This window comes from Staurois parvus, unplaced genomic scaffold, assembly GCF_062004578.1.
Source record: "Staurois parvus isolate SC_StPar_1 unplaced genomic scaffold, SC_StPar_1.0 ptg000696l, whole genome shotgun sequence".
NCBI classification, from domain to species: domain Eukaryota; kingdom Metazoa; phylum Chordata; class Amphibia; order Anura; family Ranidae; genus Staurois; species Staurois parvus.
The window spans coordinates 1,407,126-1,428,105 of record NW_028318492.1 but is presented as its reverse complement, the minus strand read 5'-3'; the positions used below and the strand labels follow the sequence as shown (position 1 = coordinate 1,428,105).

Below are 20,980 nucleotides of genomic sequence, written 5' to 3'. Positions count from 1 at the left end.
ATAGACTGTTCACTTTGCAAAAGAGTTTAACGAATGACGTGAAGCTCTGCTGACTTCATCATCCAATCATGTTCAAGCAAAAATGCAGTTTTTTTCTTTTCCTTGCACTTGATTGGGGATTCTTTGCAAAGAGAAACTTCACCACATTCACTTGGCTCTGGGGAAAATTCTTTTGCAAAGTTAATGCAAAAGTGAATTCCTATGATTAACCCCTGAACAAGGGTGAAATGTGTCCCGCTGGAGAAACTTGCAATGTAAGCTATGCTATTTTTGCAATAAAGCTGAATGAATAAAAAATAAACTTCAGCGGATTGTGACCTGAGTTTTTGCAGCATTTTCAGTAAGAGAATAAAAGGATCCCATTGTTGGTCTGGGCACCTGCTAGGCAGATGAGCACTAAATAGTCTCCCCCTAGAGTGATATCAACTCTGGTGGATTGAGTTTAGCATGCGATTAAAAGAAATTATTCTCCCTATGAAACACATTGAAAAGAATAAATATATAAGCATGTTTTTTTTTCATTTTTTAAGTTTTCATGTCTGTTGTGTTATATAAAAGATCCAGCATTAATTCCAATACCACACTAAGCCCAGGGTGATGAAAGCAATGAAAGATTTTACTTTAAGGAAATCAGATGATGCACATTACCCATATGACCTCACCATAGCAGAAGGAGAGCCACGTGGCAAAATGCACATGTTTTCCTTAAGCTTCACACATCTATAACGTGAGTTTAGGTAAGCAGTATGGCAAGAGTTGATACAAGGAGACACTATCCCAGAGTTATGTAATACTTCTTAAGGACTGCATCCCTGTACTATTTAGTTAGAAATAGACACAGTGAGAATGCCAACTACCATGTCATTTCAAGTCACGAACCAGTGAGATACAATAATCCAATCAAGGAAAGGCTATGAGTTAAGACACTAAAACATGCTCTTAGAAATGTTGCCTAATCTTCAGTTAGAAGTGAACCTTCCTGGTGGAAATATGGGCACTATAAATACTAGCTTCTGCAAATCACTAAATAAGGTTGTCAGAGACTAAGTGAAGTTAGGAGGATGAGTATAGCAGCAAGAGAGCTAAGGACTTTAAAAAAATGGCAGCAGTGACTTAGCACTCACTACTAACTTGCCTAAAGCTACTGAAAGTTTTTGATGTACAATCATATACTGTAGATAGGTACATTCTCTTTCATAGCAATTTTAAAAAGTAAAATCCATGTTTGATTCACTAGTGTTTTTGCCCTCCAGAGGATTTACCCCCCTTCCTGTCCAGGCCATTTTTTGCATTACGGCACTGCGTTACTTTAACTGACAATTGCGCAGTCATGCAACGCGGCACCAAAATGAAATTTACGTCCTTTTTTTCCCACAAATTGAGCTTTCTTTTGGTGGTATTTGATCGCCTGTGCATTTTTTATTTGTTACACTAGAAGAAAAAAAAGACCCACAATTTTGAGGGAAAAAAAACCTATATTTTTTACTTTTTGCTATTAAACATGTCCAGTAAAAAAATTTTAAAAATCAAATTTCATCATAAAATTAGGCCAAAATGTATTCTGCTACATGTCTTTGCTAAAAAAAAATCCCAATACGTATAAATTAATTAGTTTAAGTCATAGTGTTTACAAATGGCAGTATATATACTGGGATTGTTTTTTAAATTCTTACTAGTAATGGCAGCGATCAGTGACTTATAGCAGGACTGTGGCAGGCATTCTGACACTGGGGGAACTAACTTGGTATCACTGACATCCCCAGTGACACCAATACAGTGATCAGTGCTAATAAAAAGCACTGCCACTGTACTAATGGCACTGGGCAGGAAGGGGTTAACATGTGGGCAATCAAAGGGTTAACTGTGTGCTGTGTGCCATTTTACATGATGTTGTGTTTGTGCTTCACTGTAAGCACACTGCTTTGCATGGCTGTGCTGTGCACAGCCATGCAAAGCAGTGTGCAGGAGCTGACAGGTAGGAGAACTGTTTTGTTTACTAACAGTTCTCCCCCCCATTGGAGATCCTCAGCAATCACCAGGCACCGGCGAGTAATCACCGGCTGTGACCCAGTGATTGACAGCCACAACTGCAAATGGCAGGGTGGGTAGGGCTCACGCCCCCCACCCAAACATGCAAAATTACGTACATATACGTGATTTTGCTCACCGCTGCTGCCCTGTAGCAGTATTTCTGCTATGCGGCAGCGCTAAAGCGGCTAAAACAGCAAACACAAGCTCAAGTGTTATTAAAAAAAAATGATTATTAACAATAATAAGTTATAATATCCTGTATATTAATAAGAAAAAAAATGCAGAGGTCATATGAAATGCTTAGCCACATATACAATGTTAAAAAATAAAAAACGTAAAGGGAATCTGTGATGAGAAAATAACGGAGGTTGCCATTGCTGAACTGTCTTTTGAAAATGTTAGTTCCCTGAATTTCATGCTGATGTTTTGGCGTCAGTTCTGTTTGAATCTCTGACCTGGAACAAATGCAGACACAAGGAAGTCTGACAATTTTCTGACACTCAGTTACAGTATGTTTGTTTCATGTCTGTGAATTAAAAGTACTTAAAGTGTTACTAAAGCTTTGGGGTTTATTTCTATAAAATAACAAGCATGTCATACTTACCTGCTCTGTGCAGTAGTTTTGCACACAGCTACCCCGATCCTCTTCTTTTTGGGTCACCCATCTGCATGTTGGCTCCTCCCCCTCGAGCAGTGCCCCCCAGGGAAAGCTGCTTGCCCTGGAGGCATCGCTACCTGCTCGCTTCAGAGCTGCTACTCTATGCATCTGTAAGTCAATTGGGCTACGGCTTGGCCCCCCACTCACTCCTCATTGGCTCACTGGCTGTGATTGACAGCAGGTATGAGAAGTCAAACTGGTTTTATTACCCAGGCAGGTTTAAAATTGTTATCTTTTCCCTGCTTTTTTCTTACATCTTTCCTTGTATGCAGCATTGTTATTGTATTTTACTAACTAACTAAACTGCTGATAAAACATTGTAGCATAACCACTAACATAGTATACCAGAATACGTATGGCCATTAAAGTTTGGAAAAAATGATCACGATAGATGCCAACATGCCTAAAATATATAATTGTCTAAAAAAAGAAAACCCCAATGGTTGGGACTTTAAAGGAATCAGTAAATAGGTAAAAAATTTCAATCTTTATTGAACATAGATATGTTGAAAATATTAACCATAAAATATTATATGGACGGTCACTTTGGAGGTAAGTACAATATCACCATACAAAGATACATCAATATTACAAAGTTCCTGTACAACACTGACACGTTTCAGAGTAAGTCTTCTCCTTCAGGGATGAGGCTCTGTGCACAGGTGATATAGTCTATAGAACCCTGAAACATACATATTTAAATATATGTGAAAGGTGCAGTGCTTGTAAACAATATGTATACAAAAGTCCTTGGTGGATCAAATAATAAAGGATATGGGGTAGTCCCGCAAATACAGGTGAGTATAAATAGTTGAGGTGACTTTGATATCCCTGTAGAGGTGGTAATGAAATGCGCACTCACCGGACGCGCATATTAAATGCGCCTTGTGTATAATTATCCTGCTGCCAGGTGATGGGTGGTCTTCCCTCTATCGGATCCTAGGTAAGTTCTCCTTCTCCTCAAAAGGTCCCCCTATATGGTCCTAGTGGATGTTGTCACTGGGTGGTAAGTAGTAATCCGTTCTTGGAGTAGGTCTGTGGGCTAGAACACTCCCCCAGGGGGCGACAAGAACACTCCCATAGTGTAGTATGTTAAACCAAATTTTTTATTAAGGTGCATCAGGTAAAAATAGATATACAACGTTGCAGACAGTAGTCTGTAAAGGGACTGACCAGCTGGTAACTAAAGATGGCCGCCGGAGCTCCACGTTGCTCCGGCGGCGTGACGTCACGGCGTGGTGTGGCTCCTCCTGACGCATATCGTGCTCCAGCACGTCTTCAGAGGGGGGTCGCCAATCACGCCGTGTCGTCCGCCGTTCATATTTATAAACGATTTCGCACATGCGCAGTGGACCGTGGCCATTTTGGAATAGCGCAGAGCGGACTGCGCATGCGCAGGAGTTACGGGCGCCATTTTGCCTTGGTCTCATCGTGTGAAGAAGCAGACTGAATGTCTGTATGTTCTCCAATAGGGATGAGCTATTAGGTATAAATGAAAACTTCAGCGTCCTCTCCCATTAATCAAGGGACACAATAGAACCCAATTAGACAGACTGGATGCCTGTATGTTATCCATGGGAATATATTGATGGGTTTAAATAGGGGAAAACTCCAGCGCCATCTAGTGTTAGATAGAAAAATGATGATAGACAAAACAGGTTTACCTCCTGAGTGTCTATATCAAGTAATACAATGATGGTAGGTAGAACTTGTCTATCTTTTGAATAGTAGAACCAGTAAGGATAAAATGTATGATGTTAGAAATGGAGGGCATGGGAGATGTTTAATACAAAAATTATGACGAAAATTATAACCCATTTCCCATGGACTTAGGGTCAGTGCGCATGTGCGAATATCATCACCACACAGTACAATAATAATAATATAGTAAAAAATCCTTATCAGCACATGTCTCCTATGGAGAGACATAGTGTGACTATTCCTCATAGCCATAAAAATATAAAAAATACATTAATATGTTAAACAAGAATAAATAACGGTATTGTATGGATAAGATGTTAATGTATAAAAATATTAAGATCAAAATTAGGAATAAGAGTGCATAGTGATCCCATTAAAATCCTATATGATGGGTTGACATATTGAAAAATCTTCACACTATGCCTGAGCCATAGTATGTAATATACATAAAAATCTTAAAAGATTAACATATAAAATGTATAACTAATAATGTTAAAATGAATAAATTAAAATAAATAAAATAAATAAAAATAAGAGTACATATACAGGATGGATGGTATCTAACTATTTTCAATGAAACAGTTAATATCGACCTCAATATTGAGGCCATTGGGTTTTAAAGAGCAAAGCTCATATATCCATTCATTTCTAATTGTGAGACAGCACGTCTCTTATGTATTCCTCTCCAGTGGGGTTTGATTACATCAATGCCCGCAAATTTCAAAGAGGTGGGGTCCATGTTATGAAATCTCCTATAGTGATTAGAGACTGAATGTTCTCTGTATCCACGCTTAATGTTATTGACGTGTTCTCATAGCCTGTCCCTAAGCCGCCTAGTGGTACGTCCAATGTACTGCAGCTTACATGGACATTCTAGTAAATAGACAACAAACTTACTATTACATGTGATAAATTTGTCTATATTGTACCTCTTTCTAGTTACTTGTGAGGTAAAAGTAGTTTGTTTATGCTTCCTAATGTTGTCACATTTACAGATTATACACTTGTTGCACGGATGATAACCCTTAAGGTTGCTAAACAAAGAAATTTCTTTGGGTGGGTCAATCACATTGGGTGCCAAGTAATGCCTTAGATTAGTGGCCTTGCGAAATATTATTTCTGGTTTCTCCGGTAGGACATTAGACAATAAGGCAGATCCGAGCGCTTTTTACCACTTCTTATACATATTTAAATCATACAGCAACTCTATCAGCAATTTTATACAACATGATTGTGTAAACATCAAATATACAATACTCACAACATAGTACAGTGAGAACCCAAAAAAATAAAAAATTCCGCCATGTTTAAAAGCATATGGTGTGTAGCCAAGTCCACCAATCCTTCCCAGACCGCATCTAGGCACACACAAACCGGACAAGGCCCCTCCAAAAAGGCACTGGGGCCACACTGATAGCCACAAAGGGGAACTACATGACAAAGATAGTAGCAATAATTACAACCGAGCAAGAAAAGTTGCATCATTTCCTGTATAAAAAGAAGCCAATAGGTCTAATAAACACCCACCGTTGCTAGTACAGGTGCAGGTTCTATCGTAGCAAATATTGTTTGAAAACTAACTGAGGAACACAGCTCCATACATAGAAAGGTCCTCTAGGTTTTTAGAAGAGACTAGTCCAGGAAAAACCTGGAAGAAATATAAATAAATAACCCTCGTATAAATAATGGTAAAATATATATAGGTAGAACCACGTATCCAGCCCCATTGGGGGGTAATCAAAGAGAGAGGAGCCGGTTTACCTAAGTGGGAAGATGGTTTCAGAACCACATAGTGATGGGTCAGCCTTGTCCACCAAATAAAAGGAAAGAGAAATAAAATCAAATGTAGGAGGTTTATTTATATATCTCAGAAAGTATGCACATCTAATAGGTCAAAGGCCACCAGTCAAAAATGTCGCCAAACGCCAGAGCGCTCCCGCTCATGCACTCATCAGGCTCCCCCAATACGTCGATGTGTATAAAATTAAATGTAGGAGATCTATTTCATCCATTCCCTACAGCCAATATTTAAGAATAAAATGGAACTGAGCAAGGTTTTAAGGAAGAAGCAGAAGCTTTATGGGATAGACTGTTGGAAAAGGCATACAAATGGGCAATTTTGAACACTAGGAGGGACCTACTATATAAGGATACCAAAAATTGAGAATCGGATCAGTGTACAAGAATTAATATGACATATTCCAGTGAAGTCAAATCAGAAATATAATTCAAGAATATTAGCACTTACTTACTATAAATCCTGTAATAGGAAAATTTTGTACCTTCAGTCCCCCAAATTACATTTAGGAGGGCTACATCCATAAAAGGTCGAATAACACAGAGTGAGTACAAAGGTGATATGTTTAGAGACTCATGCAAACTTAAAGGCACCTTTATCTGTGGATCCCGTACATACTGTAAATATATGCACACTGAGGTGAAACCCAGATTGCCCAATGGGGACTTTTTTAAACCTAAACACTTTGCCAATCATAAAACCTTTGGGGTTGTTTATCTCTTGCTGTGTGAATGTGGATGTTTCCATATGGGTAAGACCAAGTTGGAATTCTGGAGACGAGCCTATAGACATATAAAAAGTATGAAAACTTGTGACCCTAAATTGCCTTTGGGGCAACATACCACCTTTCCGAGAATTCAATTTCTTATCCTTGATTGGATACATCCACACCCTAGGGGAGGGGATTGGGACAAACTGCTGCTACAGTTGGAATTTCAGTGGATTTTCCATCTACGTGCGACATCCCCTCTTGGCTTGAATAAATCCACCAGCTATAAACCTTTTTACAGGGCTTTTCATCCGTTAGCATGGAAAAATAATTCTCTTGATGCCAACCTATTCCCTCTTCTTGCCATCGTGTTTTGTATGCTGGCTTTTTTCATTGACATGTAATTTGATATCCCGTTTGTATTCCATGTATCACAAAATCAATATTGAGGATTGGCGTATTCTCCTTTCTAAGTATGTAGGCTTACACATCAATAAATTTCCATTGATGTTCTTTAAATATTGTTCTAAATATTGTGTAGCAATCTCAGTGGCTTCTTGGAAGTGCAGGGGTGGGGGGTAGGATGCATGTCTGTATGACAATGATATCATTATCAGAATGTCATTATCATTAGTGCAATGTAGAATTGTGTAATTTCCCCTATGATGTCCTTTTTATAATGAATCTAATATTACATATCTGTTGATGCTTTTTGTATATTGTACTGTTATGCATTAGTGTGGGCCTTGTTCTGCTGTTCTTTCTTTGCCCTGTGTAGTGGTGGGGATCGAAACCGGGCGAGTATTGGTCCCTTCAAGTGGTGCCCGCTTTTTTGGTGGCCGCGGCCTTGTGTTGTGGTTCCTGGAGCTTGGGATGCCTCCCCTTTAGGAGGCCTTGTTTACCACTCTCCTGCTCAGCGGCCATCTTTGTGCATGTCAGTGGTCTGCCGATGCATGAAGTTATCCTGCACTACGTGACAGGGTGACGCAATGCACCGAAGTATCAGGGGCGGAGCCTGATGGGTGGATGATGAGCTGTAGCGCTCTGACATTCGGCGCCACTTTTGACTGGTGGCCTGTGACCCATTAGATGTGTATACTTTCTAAGCTACAGTATATAGATCTCCTACATTTGATTTTATTTCTCTTTCCTTATATTTGGTGGACAAGGCTGATTCACCACTGTGCAGTTCTGTAACTATCTTCCCACTTAGGTAAGCCATCTCCTCTCTCTTTGATTACCCCCCCCCCCCCAATGGGGCTGGATATGTGGTTATACCAATATACATTTTTACATTAGTTATACGGGGGTTTCTTTTTGATATTTCTTCCAGGTTTTTCCTGGACTAGTCTCTTCTAAAAAGCTAGCGGACTTTTCTATGTATGGTGCTGTGTTCCCCTATTAGTTTTCAAACAATATTTGCTACGATAGAACCTGCACCTGTACTAGCAATGGTGGTTGTTTACTAGACCTATTAACTACTTTTTATACAGGAAATGATACAACTTTTCTTGCTCGGTTGTAATTATTGCTACAATCTTTGTCATGTAGTTCCCCTTTGTGGCTATCAGTGCATTCCCAGTGCCTTTTTGGAGGGGCCTTGTCCAGTTGGTGCCTGCCTAGATGCAGTCTGGGAAGGATTGGTGAACTCGGCTACACACCATATGCTTTTAAATGTGGTAGAAACTTTTTTTTTTTTGGTTCTCACTGTACTATGTTGTGAATATTGGATATTTGATGTTTACACAATGATGTTTTATAAAATTGCTGATAGAGTTGCTGTATGATCTAAATATGTATGTTTCAGGTTCTATAGACTATATCACCTGTGCACAGAGACTCATCTCTGAAGAAGGAGTAGACTTACTCTGAAACGAGTCTGATGTTGTTCAGGAACTCTGTAATGTTGATATATCTTTGTATGGTGATATTGTACTTACATCCAAAGTAACCGTCCATAGATTATTTTAAACATATCTATGTTCAATAAAGATTGATTTTTTTTTACCCATTTACTGATGTGTTTAAAGTCCCAACCATTGGGGTTTTCTTTTGATACAAATATATGGCCATTAAAGTGTCAACATTTAGAAGATTGGGACTGCTATTTTTAGCTCCAGACTCACAAAACTACTGAAAAATTGACAAAATGCAAGATTTAGACTAATCCCATTTCTCTCAGTGAAACATTCCCTTACCTTGGTAGTCAGTGAGGAAGGACCCTACGGTTAGTAGGAGAAGGACACCCTTCCACTGGTGGTCATTGGGAGATTTATTGAAAAAAGGACCCCACAACCCTGGTGGTCAGTGGGTAGAATGCAATTCTTACCAGTTGCTGAAAGGAACATTGGTTTCAGTGGTTGCTTATTGGAGAGTAGGGCCACCTTTAAACTCAAAGGTTCCCATAAAGCCTACCTAAAAGTGTCTTCCCTCCCTTCCCCCACTTGGTGCGGCTGTAGTGTCCATGCAGAGCAGTACATAGAAATATACAATGGGTAGTATGCAGTGCAGGGCAGTACGAAATAGCAGTGCAGAGCTGTGGAGTGTATGGTATGTAAGTATGTATGCAGTGGGAAGTATGTAGTGGCAGGGAAGTCAGTAGACAGCAGGTTGTGGCAGGGCCATCAGTGAGCAAACTGTAGTGACAGGGCTGTTAGTGAACAGTATGTAATGGTAAGGCTATCAATTAGCAGTATGCAGTAGCAGGGCAGTCAGTGAGCAGAATGTAGTGGCCAGGCAGTCAATGAGCAGAATATTGTGGCTGGGATGTCACTAAGCAGTATTTAGTTGCAGGGTGGTTAGTGAGCAGTATGTAGTGGCATGGCAGAGAACAGTACATAGTGGTAGGGTAGTCAGTGAGCAATATGTGGTGGCAGGGCAGAGAGCAGTATGTAGTGGTAGGGCAGACAGTCAGCAGCAGGGGGGACTGACAACGTATGGGGCCCCAGGGCAATAGGGGATCATGGGGCCACTGTGTCCTTGCCCAAACTCAAAACAGCCTATGAAAAAGGTACCAGGGGCATCTCATGGGGCCCCCTACTGACCCCGGGCCCTCGGGCAGTGCCCGAGTTTCCAAATGGTCAGTCCACCCATGGTCAGCAGTATGTAGTAGTAGGGCAGGCAGTGAGTCATACGTAGGGGCAAGACAGGGGCCTCACAGGAGACAGATGGACAGAATTCCTGCAGAGGAAGCCTTTTCCAACAGCCACCTACTAATATCTTGCTAGAAAACATTCTACAAATTCAGTGACATGGATGCATGTTTATATTATTGTAAAACATATTTTATATGCAGAATAAAAATTTTAAAACATTTGCATAAAAACGAATAAACTGCCTCAAAGCTATTAGTGATTGTATGTTTTGATGTTGATTTTAATGCTGAATCTCAGTCAGGTTTTAATTGTTGGAGCTGTATGAAGGAAAGCACCAAAATGTGCTTGCTGGGTCCTAAAAACATTTTTATTTGGAATAAAACATAAAGTTAAGGTGTTTCAAGGGTTCAAAGGGGACCACCTTCATCAGGGTTTGGTTAAAAATAAAGTGGTTTGTTCTGGACATTGTAACCTGGAAAACAGATTGGAGTGTAGAGCTGCAAAGAACCAACAACTGGTTCAAACACATACAACTACTCATTAGAACCCAAAACCACAACATAAACTAAGGAATCAAAAGACATACAGAGATTCTTCTATGCTCCTAATACCCTCACCTACCCTCTAAATAGCTGACACTTTTAATTAAACAATAATGCACCACTACTTCTAAAGCAATGTATATAACAACATGTGTGAATATAAAGATATGTAACCTAAGTGCTAAACAAAGAAAACAATATAGCAGTGAAAGATACTGTAGTATAATAGAATAGATAATTAGTGTAACAAAAAGTCCACAGCTTCTAGTGCCTGTATAATGTAAAAAACAAATACTATATAAGCTGTCCATCAGGTTGTGGTGCAACAAAACCACATGCACACATGCTGAAGTGCCATTTCACAAAACATCTCTGTGCCCCACTTCACTCAGATATGGGCTAGACCTCACCTCCTTACATTTACCTTATAAAGGAAGCAAGGTTTTTACAGCATATTGCACACTAAGTAGTTAAATATTGGTTCTCAGGTAACAGCTCATCCCAGGTATGTATATCCTTTGAAGTAAATCCCAAGACATTACACAATACTTTCTGTAAGCTTCAATAAAAGCTCAAAAACTATACAGTTGCATGTCTATGCACTGTATCTGGTGCTTAACAAGTATCAACAAGGGTTAATCCACAACTCCAACTGGTTTGTATGTATGCATCACATGTAGCTCTGCCCTACATGTTACATCTTACAACTTGATCAGGGATATGAAGCTGGTGATGTGCTTTCCATCATTATGTGTGGATTGGCCACCGCCTCAGTGGAAACATACAGTAGATATTACTAAGTCTGCCACTTCCATGACAACAAAAAACACTAACCCAGCCAGATTCTTAGACACATATACAAGTCAGAAGCTGACACTCCTCCCATGGAGATGCAGACGCCACATCACACATTGGCTCTTCAAAAAGCAACTCCTTAGTGCCAGCTTAACAAAATACTTTAGGAACTCTTAAAGACGTTGTGTGTTAATCTTGAAACTGTATGACAAAAGAACATTTAAAACAAAGATAGATCAAATAACACACTTCTTATACCCCAGATGGAAAGGATCTTAATTACACTTATATTTACAGATAATAAACAATCACCCTGTAAAACAGTCACCCTAAGATTCAATTCAATAAAAACAAGGCTTAAATCTACAATGGTCACTGATGATTTTTGATAACATTTGATCAACCTCAGGTGGAGTATTCTCAACCACAGCATGATAATACAGCTCTTCTAATGTTATCAATTATTCCCAGCCCCTAGAGCAGTGGTTTCCAACCACAGTCCTCAGGCACCCAACAGGTCATGTTTCAGGACTTCCTTCACCTTTCACAAGTGCTTTAAATTAATGCCAATGGTGTGGTATTAATGATAGCTATTTTATCTAAGGGTAATGCCCACAACACTCCCTGTTGTGGATACTTGAGGACTAAGGTTGGGATCCACTGACTTAGACTTAGACTTGCCTCTGTACAAACTCCAGGCTCCATTTCTTCCATTTACAAACCCCTCTCTTGGCTTTTTTCACATTAGTTCTAGTTTTTTCTTTATTTTGCACCCCTTTTCTCTATCTGTTTTTCTTAAGTTCCTAATTGCAGCAGAGAAAAGTCAAGTTACCAGCCTGGATATGCTGTGTAGCAGAGCCATGGATGGATAGAATTACAAAAGTAGAATAGCTTCCATATATGTATTTCAACTGTGTATTTAGCTTTTTGCCTGGCGTTAGTGCTTGGAAAGTAACCACACAGGTACCCAATGGTCATGGCATGAGAATCTTCAGACATTTTTAAGCTCCACAACACAATTTAGAGCTTACATAAGGCAATACCTTCTACAAACAAATAAGTCAGAAAGGAGCAACAAGTATAAGCAGGTGTTAGGTCTAGGATTAAATACAGGCAAAGCACTGTTCTCTTAACCCCAGTAAGGTGCCATTCTTTATTCAAAACCCCTAAAGGACTGCACCATGCTCTCACATCCAAAAAATATTGTTCATAGCTTGAGTAAGTCCAGACTGTATTAAACCACCATATAACACAATAACCTCTTCGTAAAAATAAAGATACCGTGACAAAACTGCATCCGTGCTGTGTATCTTCTCAATGTTAGAAGTTCAGATGTGATCACTATAAGTTATACTCTGGTTTATATTCAAAATAAGAAAATACCTTTCCCTTCAAATGAGCCACTAGTGGCATTAAATATCTGGGGGTACAGATTACTTCATCTCTCTCAGACATTTTCATGATGAACTTCTCTCCTCTAATCACGACCATCAGACAAGATCTTAAACGACAGAACGATAGTTATCACACCTGGTTTTGGAGAAACAGTATCCTAATAATGAATCTCCTCCCCTTCTTACTGTATTTGTTATAAGCTCTCCCTATTGCTATACCTAGCTCTATTTTGAAGTTAGTAAAAAGCGAATTCTTAAAATTCCTTTGACCATTCCAAGCAATTATTAATAGGCAGTGCACTGGCTGAACTAGTGCACACACATTTCATATAAATGCTAGGTAGCTCTGGAACAGGATGCACTTACAGTCCCTCTTTTGTGTCTACCTTGGTTAAAGAAGTATATACCTACTTTGTCCAAACATCACCCGCTTATAGGGGCCACATTATCCACTATCCTATGCTGGGTAACCTGGTTTTTCCACCAGGTATACAGGATCTCCAATTTAGACCCCTTCTGTTCACTAACCAGTTTCATTTCAAAGACTTCCTGGAAACAGGGGGTGGATCTCAATATCAAACACCAGAAATTTGAGAGATTCACAGTTTTACAGTTCCCACATTACCAATGTTAAATCTTGGGATGTGTCCATTAACACCCCAATGGCTTTCAATCCTATTGCTTAGAATCCATTTTACCATACCCTGTCCCTCACTTTCAGCTTACTTACTAGTTCAGATGAAGATTTCATGCACCCATTTCTTTTGAAATAGGAAATGGGCCGGGATCACATTTTCACCTAGGAAGAAAGAGATCACATCTATTCCACAAACCATGTATCTCCAGCAGAGTCCAGGAAACTAGATTTAAAATTCTGACCAGGTTGTACAGAGTCCCAACTCTACTAAATAAAATCTATCCCTCTGTCTCTCCCTGTTGCTGGAGATACAACTACTCTAGGGTTCCTGTGGTGGTGGTCCTTAGAAGTCTGCAGATTGGAGTGGGAAGAGCAAAGGGGTGGCTTAAAGAACCACCCGGGCTGTCCACCAGAAGAATAGGAGAGGTGGGGAAGCCCTTATAGTATAATACGTAAATAAAAAATATATTAACTCCAAAATATTGCTGGTTTAGATACAAAAATAGACTTGTGGTAACCCAACCAGGTAGAACACACAGCCTTCCGTGGTCACAAGTGGAGAATACCCCTGTCTCCACCAAGGATAGAGGTGGTCATTCTCAATTCCCAGGTGGTCCGTGTCTTGGGTCCTCAGAAGGGACTTCAGGAGGGTGCTGAACTTTTTTTTTTAGAGAGAAAGTAAAAAACCTGCCTGTAGTTAGAACAGCAGAGATGCTCGAATGAATGTGTATTTCTGTGTTTCTAGGGATGAACTGAAGTCATCGTATTTTAGAAACATTAAGTTACTTTATTTCACTAAAGACGTGTTTCATGACTCAAAATGGCCACTTCCTCAGTTTAATGGTGAAACACAGATGTCATGTTCGATTTAACTGTATCTACAGATATCTGTGTGTCATGTTTAAACTGAGGAAGTGGACAGTTCGAGCAATGAAACACATCTTTGGTGAAATAAAGTAACCTGATGATCAAAAAATATGATGACTTCAATTCATCCCTAGACACCATAATATACATTCCAACGGGTGCTTCTGCCATTTAAATCAGAATCCTTTTTTTACTTTCTCTCCAACAACAATGGCTGTATTACATGTCTATGTAAAACGTATTGGAATAGTATTCAGGGACGATCCTGTGGCCCTTCTCCTTTAAATGACTCTGCTACCCAAGGCCCAAAAAAAATCCCTGCTCATCTACCTTATCAACAAAGCGAGATCATGCATACCACTGAAGTGGAAGGGTAAAGAACCTCCTTCTTTAAGACTGTGGATTTTGGTAGTTAATGAGATCAATCATATGGAGAATCTTACTGCCTCTGAATCGTAGGGAAGACAAATTTAGTTGCATCTGCTTTTACTGGAATAATTTCAGTTTCACGGAAGATAATTGAGACCTAAATGTAACACATCCTGAGATTATTAGTGGGACTTAATCACATATTCTTAGAAATTCTCAACTTACATTTCTATTGACTGGCCCTCAGGCGGGGGACGATCAGAGGGGACTCTTTCCTGGAGTCCCTATTCTCCTCACTGTTTCACCTTTCCTCCTTACCATACCTCCCCCTCCCACAAAAAAAACACTTTTTGCTTCCACTTTTTTCTCTGCTCACTCCCTCTTTAATGTTCTATTCAATAATAAAAATCCACATTGAAAATACCAGGAACCCACATACTAACCCTGTGTCTGAAACACAGAAACACTATGAAGATAGACCTGATTTCTAGCAAACCTGGAACTTATTAACACCAGGATGTACCACTCTATCATTTTATATAAACTGTAAATACTGTATTATATCACATGTGCTTCTTTTGTTGTGGAAAGAATATGCTATACGTCACTTGACAATGTACAGTGTGTTACAGTAGACAACTATTGCTAAATTTCATTGAAATACCACAGACTCACTTTTTTTCTTATTACATATTACATATGTATTACTGTCTGGCATGTATGACAGGTACATAAATATGTAGTAGCAGTGTTTGGTTTAGACAGTGTCAGGTGCTATTTATGGGAGCTAACCACAGCAGGGATACGCCTAATACAAAGTTCATCATCAGTATTAATCTTCCTAAAGATCCCCGTAGTGCTGATTAATGCTATCTGTCACTAATACATTGGAGCTTTGGAAACGTGCCTGAAACACAATCTACTTCACCGCAGAACTATAATAAACATACTGGACTACTTGTAATGTTTTTTTTCATAATAACTGTCTTTATAACATGGCATTTGATTAAGTATATCTCTGTTATACTCAACACTAGTGGCTTACCTCTAAGCTTAAAAAATTTCATATGATTGACAAGGGCCTGATCAAATGTTTCTTCAGGGCACACTTTCACTCCACTAGGAAATAAAATGGCCCTCTTTTTCCTCTTCAGGAAACCCCTATACCGTTGGCTGTCTGATTCAGCAATAGGTGGATTGCTTTCTGGCAATAATCCGCTCCCTTCTTCCAGCCCATGCTGCACGTCTGTTAGTCCTCTATGTACAATACCATCAGAAAGTGTTCCAGAATCTGCAACAAGATGAAACAAAAATGGAAATGATAAACTCCTCAAACCTGCAAAGTAATGCTTAAATCAAAAATACAATACAATACAACAGGTATTTGCCAGTAGTGGAAAAGAAATAGAATTTGTGTTATCATTTGCTCTACCACAGGACATAACATCTTTAAAAATTTGTCAAAAATGGTTATATTATTTAATGGGAAGCACATTTAAAAAAAACAAAAACAAACTTGTAATATCTGGAGAAAGTTATTTAAGAATTTAGAAAATTGTATGGATAACAAGAAGCGTGGGTCTAATGCCATCCTAGAGATTTCGGAGGTAATACTACTGACTTGGATTTATCTTCCTGATCAAAGCTCCACTACTTTCTAAGTTCCTGATCATTACTCAGCAACGAAGGAAGAGAGAGCATGACAGCCTTACAAATTGGACCGTTAAAGTGGCTCTAAGGTCAAATTGCAACTGTAGCTATTTCCCTTCCCCTTGGTGACCTCCAATTTAGGCATTAACAGCCATGGGAGCTGCAGAAACATATTTTTGGTGCTTTGATCCTCTACTTACTAATGGATCTCTGCTTCTGGGTCTGATCTGAAACCTAGATCTGTGTGCAGGCAGAGGCATTGATTGGCTGCCTCTGCCTGATCTTCCACACAGTACTTCTGCCAGTTCATTAACCTTCCCCCAGCTGTGGCTCAGGCCTAGAAGCAGCAAACCACCAGTAATTTTGATTATACGTACTTCTGCACTTTCTGGCAGTTTTAGGCTTAGTCTGGCTTAGGTTATAGAATATCAGGGAAGTGAGAAATAGCTAAATTTGTAGTACGATATCAGATCCAAACAGGCATGTATAAAAGTTTAAAATTAATTAGGCTCTGTATTGATGAATACAGTATTAAATGTATTTTGTAAATGCAAGTAGTGTAAAGCACCTGCATTTGACCTGGTATCAGCTTCTTGTACGTCTTAAATAGCAGAGCTTAGACTGGGAAAAGGAGTTTAAGCAGTCAACTAGTTTATGTGTTGATAAGGAATGTGCTTGATGAGAGGAGAGAACTGTATGACAAAGAGATGAGCTCATCAGTCAGTTGCTTCTGCTTTCACTGTCTAGTCACAAGCTCGGGGGTGGGGAGGGTGACTACATTCAATAGAGGCGAAAAAAATCAAGTCTCTGATCCTGTCAGACAAAGATGTCCTATGTGACAGAGCTGTGTAAATTTTAGAACTTAATAGACAGAAATACAAATAGTTTGGCAGGTAAAGCAGCTTTCTTATACATATTTCTTTATGTAGTTAGCTGTTTGCTTGGAGCTCAACTTTAAAAAATGTAAGCAGGGGAAGCACTCATTTTTCCTTTCTGACAGCTTCACTTTAAAACAAAATCAAATAGAAAATGAATGTGCAAAAAAGAAGTAATATGTCAACTGTCAATGGTCATATTGTCAGAATAGTCAACATTCTGTTGCAGACATACACTATATTGTCAAAAGTATTGAGACACCCCTCCAAATTGGATTCAGGTGTTCCAATCACCTCCATGGACACAGGTGTATAAAATAAAGCACCTAGACATGCAGACTGCTTCTACAAACATTTGTGAAAGAGTGGGTCACTCTCAGGAGCTCAGTGAATTCAAGTGTGGTACTGTGATAGGTTTCACTGTGCAATAAGTCCATATATGAAATTTCCTTGTTACTAAATATTCCACAGTCAGTTTTTAGTGGTATTATAAGCAACTGGGAACAACAGCAAGTAAAATGACAGAGCGGGGTCAGCACACGCTGAAATGCACAGTGCACAGAAGTCACCAACTGTCTGCAGAGTCAATCGCTAAAGACTTCCAAACTGTGTGGCCTTCAGATTAGCACAACAACAGTGCGTAGAGAGCTTCATGGAATGGGTTCCCATAACCAAGCAGCTGCATCCAAGCCTTACATCACCAAGGGCAATGCAAAGCGTTGGATGCAGTGGTGGAGATGTGTCAGCTGGCATGCTGAATCACGCTTCTCTGTCCGGCAATCCGATGGACTTAATAGGTTTGGCAGTTGCCAGGAGAATGGTACTTTCCTGACTGCATTGTGTAAGTGTAAAGTTTGGTGGAGGGAGATTATGATGTGGGGTTGTTTTTCACGGGCTGGGCTTGGCTCCTTAGCTCCAGTGAAGGGAACTCTTAAGGCGTTAGCACACCAAGACGTTTTGGATAATTTCATGATCCCAACTTTGTGGGAACAGTTTGGGGATGGCCTCTTCCTGTTCCAACATGACTGCGCACCAGTGTACAAAGCAAGATTCATAAAGACATGGATGAATGAGTTTGGGGTGGACTTTGACTGGCCTGCACAGAGTACTGACCTCAACCTGATAGAACACCATTGGGATGAAGTAAAGCAAAGACTTCTCGTCCAATATCAGTGCTAGACCTTACAAATGTGCTTCTGGAAGAATGATCAAACATTCCCATAAACACACTCCTAAACCTTGTGGACAGCCTTCCCAGAAGATCTGAAGCTGTTATAATTGCAAAGGGTGGGCCGACTCAATATTGAACCCTACGGACTAAGACTGGGATGCCATTAATGTTCATGTGCGTGTAAAGGCAGGTGTCCCAATACTTTCTGCAATATAGTGTATATAAAACTAGCACTAGCTTAAAAAATCCTACATACCATTTCCAAAATTAAATATATTCTTCTCTAAAGCATTTATTATTTTACATACAACTTTACTTAATAAAAGGTTAATGCTAAACCAAAATTGTTAGGTACAGAGGGCTTCAGTCTGCATGAGTTCTACAAATGAACCCTCTATATACTTGTCATATTACCATTGCAGAGTTTTGGTCCCCTAGTCCTTGTGTTCCACTAAAAACCCATACTTCCAGATTATTGCACAGGTGTATTAATTGAAAATAATCTAAAGTAACCAGTCTAATTACTTACCATGCAAACTGTCATGAATATGCACTTGTAAACCGTGCTTAAGGGAAAATGGTCCATTGATAGAACAGCCTGAGTCAGGAATTTTTGGCTATGCTTTACCCATCTATTAAAAGCTGTATAAGAAAGGGGTACGAGTTCAGCATTTTTGGATTTTTTCCTCTGAATTCATATGGTGTGCCAAGTTTTAATTAATAGCATAAGCTTGTTTCTTTCATTCTGCTTAGCTGAGTATCATTATTATTGTGTTCTATTCTTCATACAGCTGCCATTTAAAGGACTACTATACCTACTATATGAAAAAAAACCCTATATGCACTGTGTAAAAGAACCAATAATACTAATATCATTTAAATCTATGTGAGTGGAAAAGAGGTATGCGGCCAACCACCACCTTCTGTTCATGATTATTGAAGGTCTGTTGGACAAGTTAACCAACAGATTCAGGATGTCTTAGCTACTGGATGCAACACATTACTCCCTTTCTAGTGTTATATTCTCAAGTCAGGCATGTTCCATGTTCTTATGGCCAAATGTGCCTTGTGATTATACAATTATGTAGTTTATTTCAGCCAAGTGTCACATGCATTATCACTTACTAAAGTAAATATGAAATTAAACATTTCAGAAGTTTTCACATATTTATCCATGAGTGTCATTAAAACCTCCTTTATATAATGCTCTTTTAGAATTGAATAATGACTCACTAGAATCTTCTAATAATATAGCACTTGAGATGGCTGCAGACTACCCCAATCAACTTTATAAACTTGCTGCCTATGAACTTGCAGTTTCTGAGTTTTTATGCCGAAAGTCCAACACAAACTAATCTATAGCATTTAGTATCGCTGCCATTACACAACAGACAACTGCACACGACTCTTACCAACACCGGCAACAGTTTCATGTCTCACTAAATTTACTACTACAGAAGTACTATTTATAAGAGAAGAATATGGAGAAAAGGGACCTCTTTGTGTTACCGTTTGGAAAGGCTTTTTAAACGTCATAGTTCTATTAGCTATCATGTTGGCAGCAGAAATAATTTAGTTTCAATATTATATACATGTTTTATTTTGGTGAGTCCTTTATAGCAAAAATACTGTTTTTAAAATGTAAAAAGGTTCATATAGTTTTCCACTGACACTTCAATACTTTCATTTTGTACTTTTATAGCTAACAACTTTTTTAATGTAAAACTCACAATAGTAATCCTGAAATTAGTTGCAAATATATCATGTCACACTGGCAAGGTTAACGGTATTTGGAGAAAACACCCTGATTGAAGTTATTGATTCATAAGACAAAAAGTTTACATGAAAACATTTGGAAAGTTAGACGAAAATACAATTCACTTGTTCATTACTAAAACAACTATTGCACTGTATTAATCACTAATTTTAATAGGACTCTACTCTAGATAGAGTTCTGATACAGACAGTTTACATTAAAAAATGTAGACTACTGTTCTACCATTAATACTGGTTTTACAAATTATATTAAAATCGCTTGCTTATTGCCATGTTTCCCAAATCCTTATTTGTTGGCAAATAAGTAAAAAAAATAAAATATACATTCAATTCTGCATGGCATATGCCGAATATGTAGTATGATACAAAATATATATAAAATGCTGTAACGTTGTTATTCATATAAAATTAAATAATTAAATTTGTAAATCCAAACATTACCTGTTAAAGTTTGCAGCTGTCCTTCCAATATTGTCACAGAGAAAAATCCCAAAAGTATTTTCCAAAAAAAATTAAGCATTCTTCTCACTATAGCTTCAGAAGAAAAGAAAATAATAAATGTATTTTTTTATTTTACCATAAAGGTAAAATTGTATGAAGGCTAAGCATGTATAAAGATAAAAAATATTGTACAAAATATAAAAAAACAGTCTTCCAACTTCGTTTAGACTGGCAGCTGAATGGCGAGTGACAACTCAACAGATGGGAGAAGAGACAGTTTTTTTTTAGGTTTAATCTGCGCTGGTAAGCTCTTTAGCAGAGCCTGTCAAGTTGTAAAGAGACAGCCCATTGATAGGAAGAGCATTTTACACCTAATTAAACATGTTTATCGTTCATTCAGTGTTGCAGCAGTTTGAGCAATAGCAATTCCCAGATGACAACAAGAACAAATAAATGCTAAAATGGGCAATA

General features: G+C 38.8%; 1 protein-coding gene across 1 annotated transcript in view; it reads right to left on the bottom strand.

Annotated features, from left to right (window-relative positions):
* The window catches only part of IMPG2 (interphotoreceptor matrix proteoglycan 2), an 83,368-nt gene extending 63,540 nt beyond the window's left edge, over positions 1 to 19,828 (bottom strand). Inside the window, exons 1-2 of the mRNA XM_089652903.1 lie at positions 19,705 to 19,828; positions 15,642 to 15,887 (exon numbers count right to left, since the gene is read on the bottom strand). Of these exons, the coding sequence (XP_089509029.1) occupies positions 15,642 to 15,887; positions 19,705 to 19,828 (370 nt within the window). The remainder of the gene's footprint in view (positions 1 to 15,641; positions 15,888 to 19,704) is intronic.
* Between the last annotated feature and the right edge of the window lie 1,152 nt (positions 19,829 to 20,980).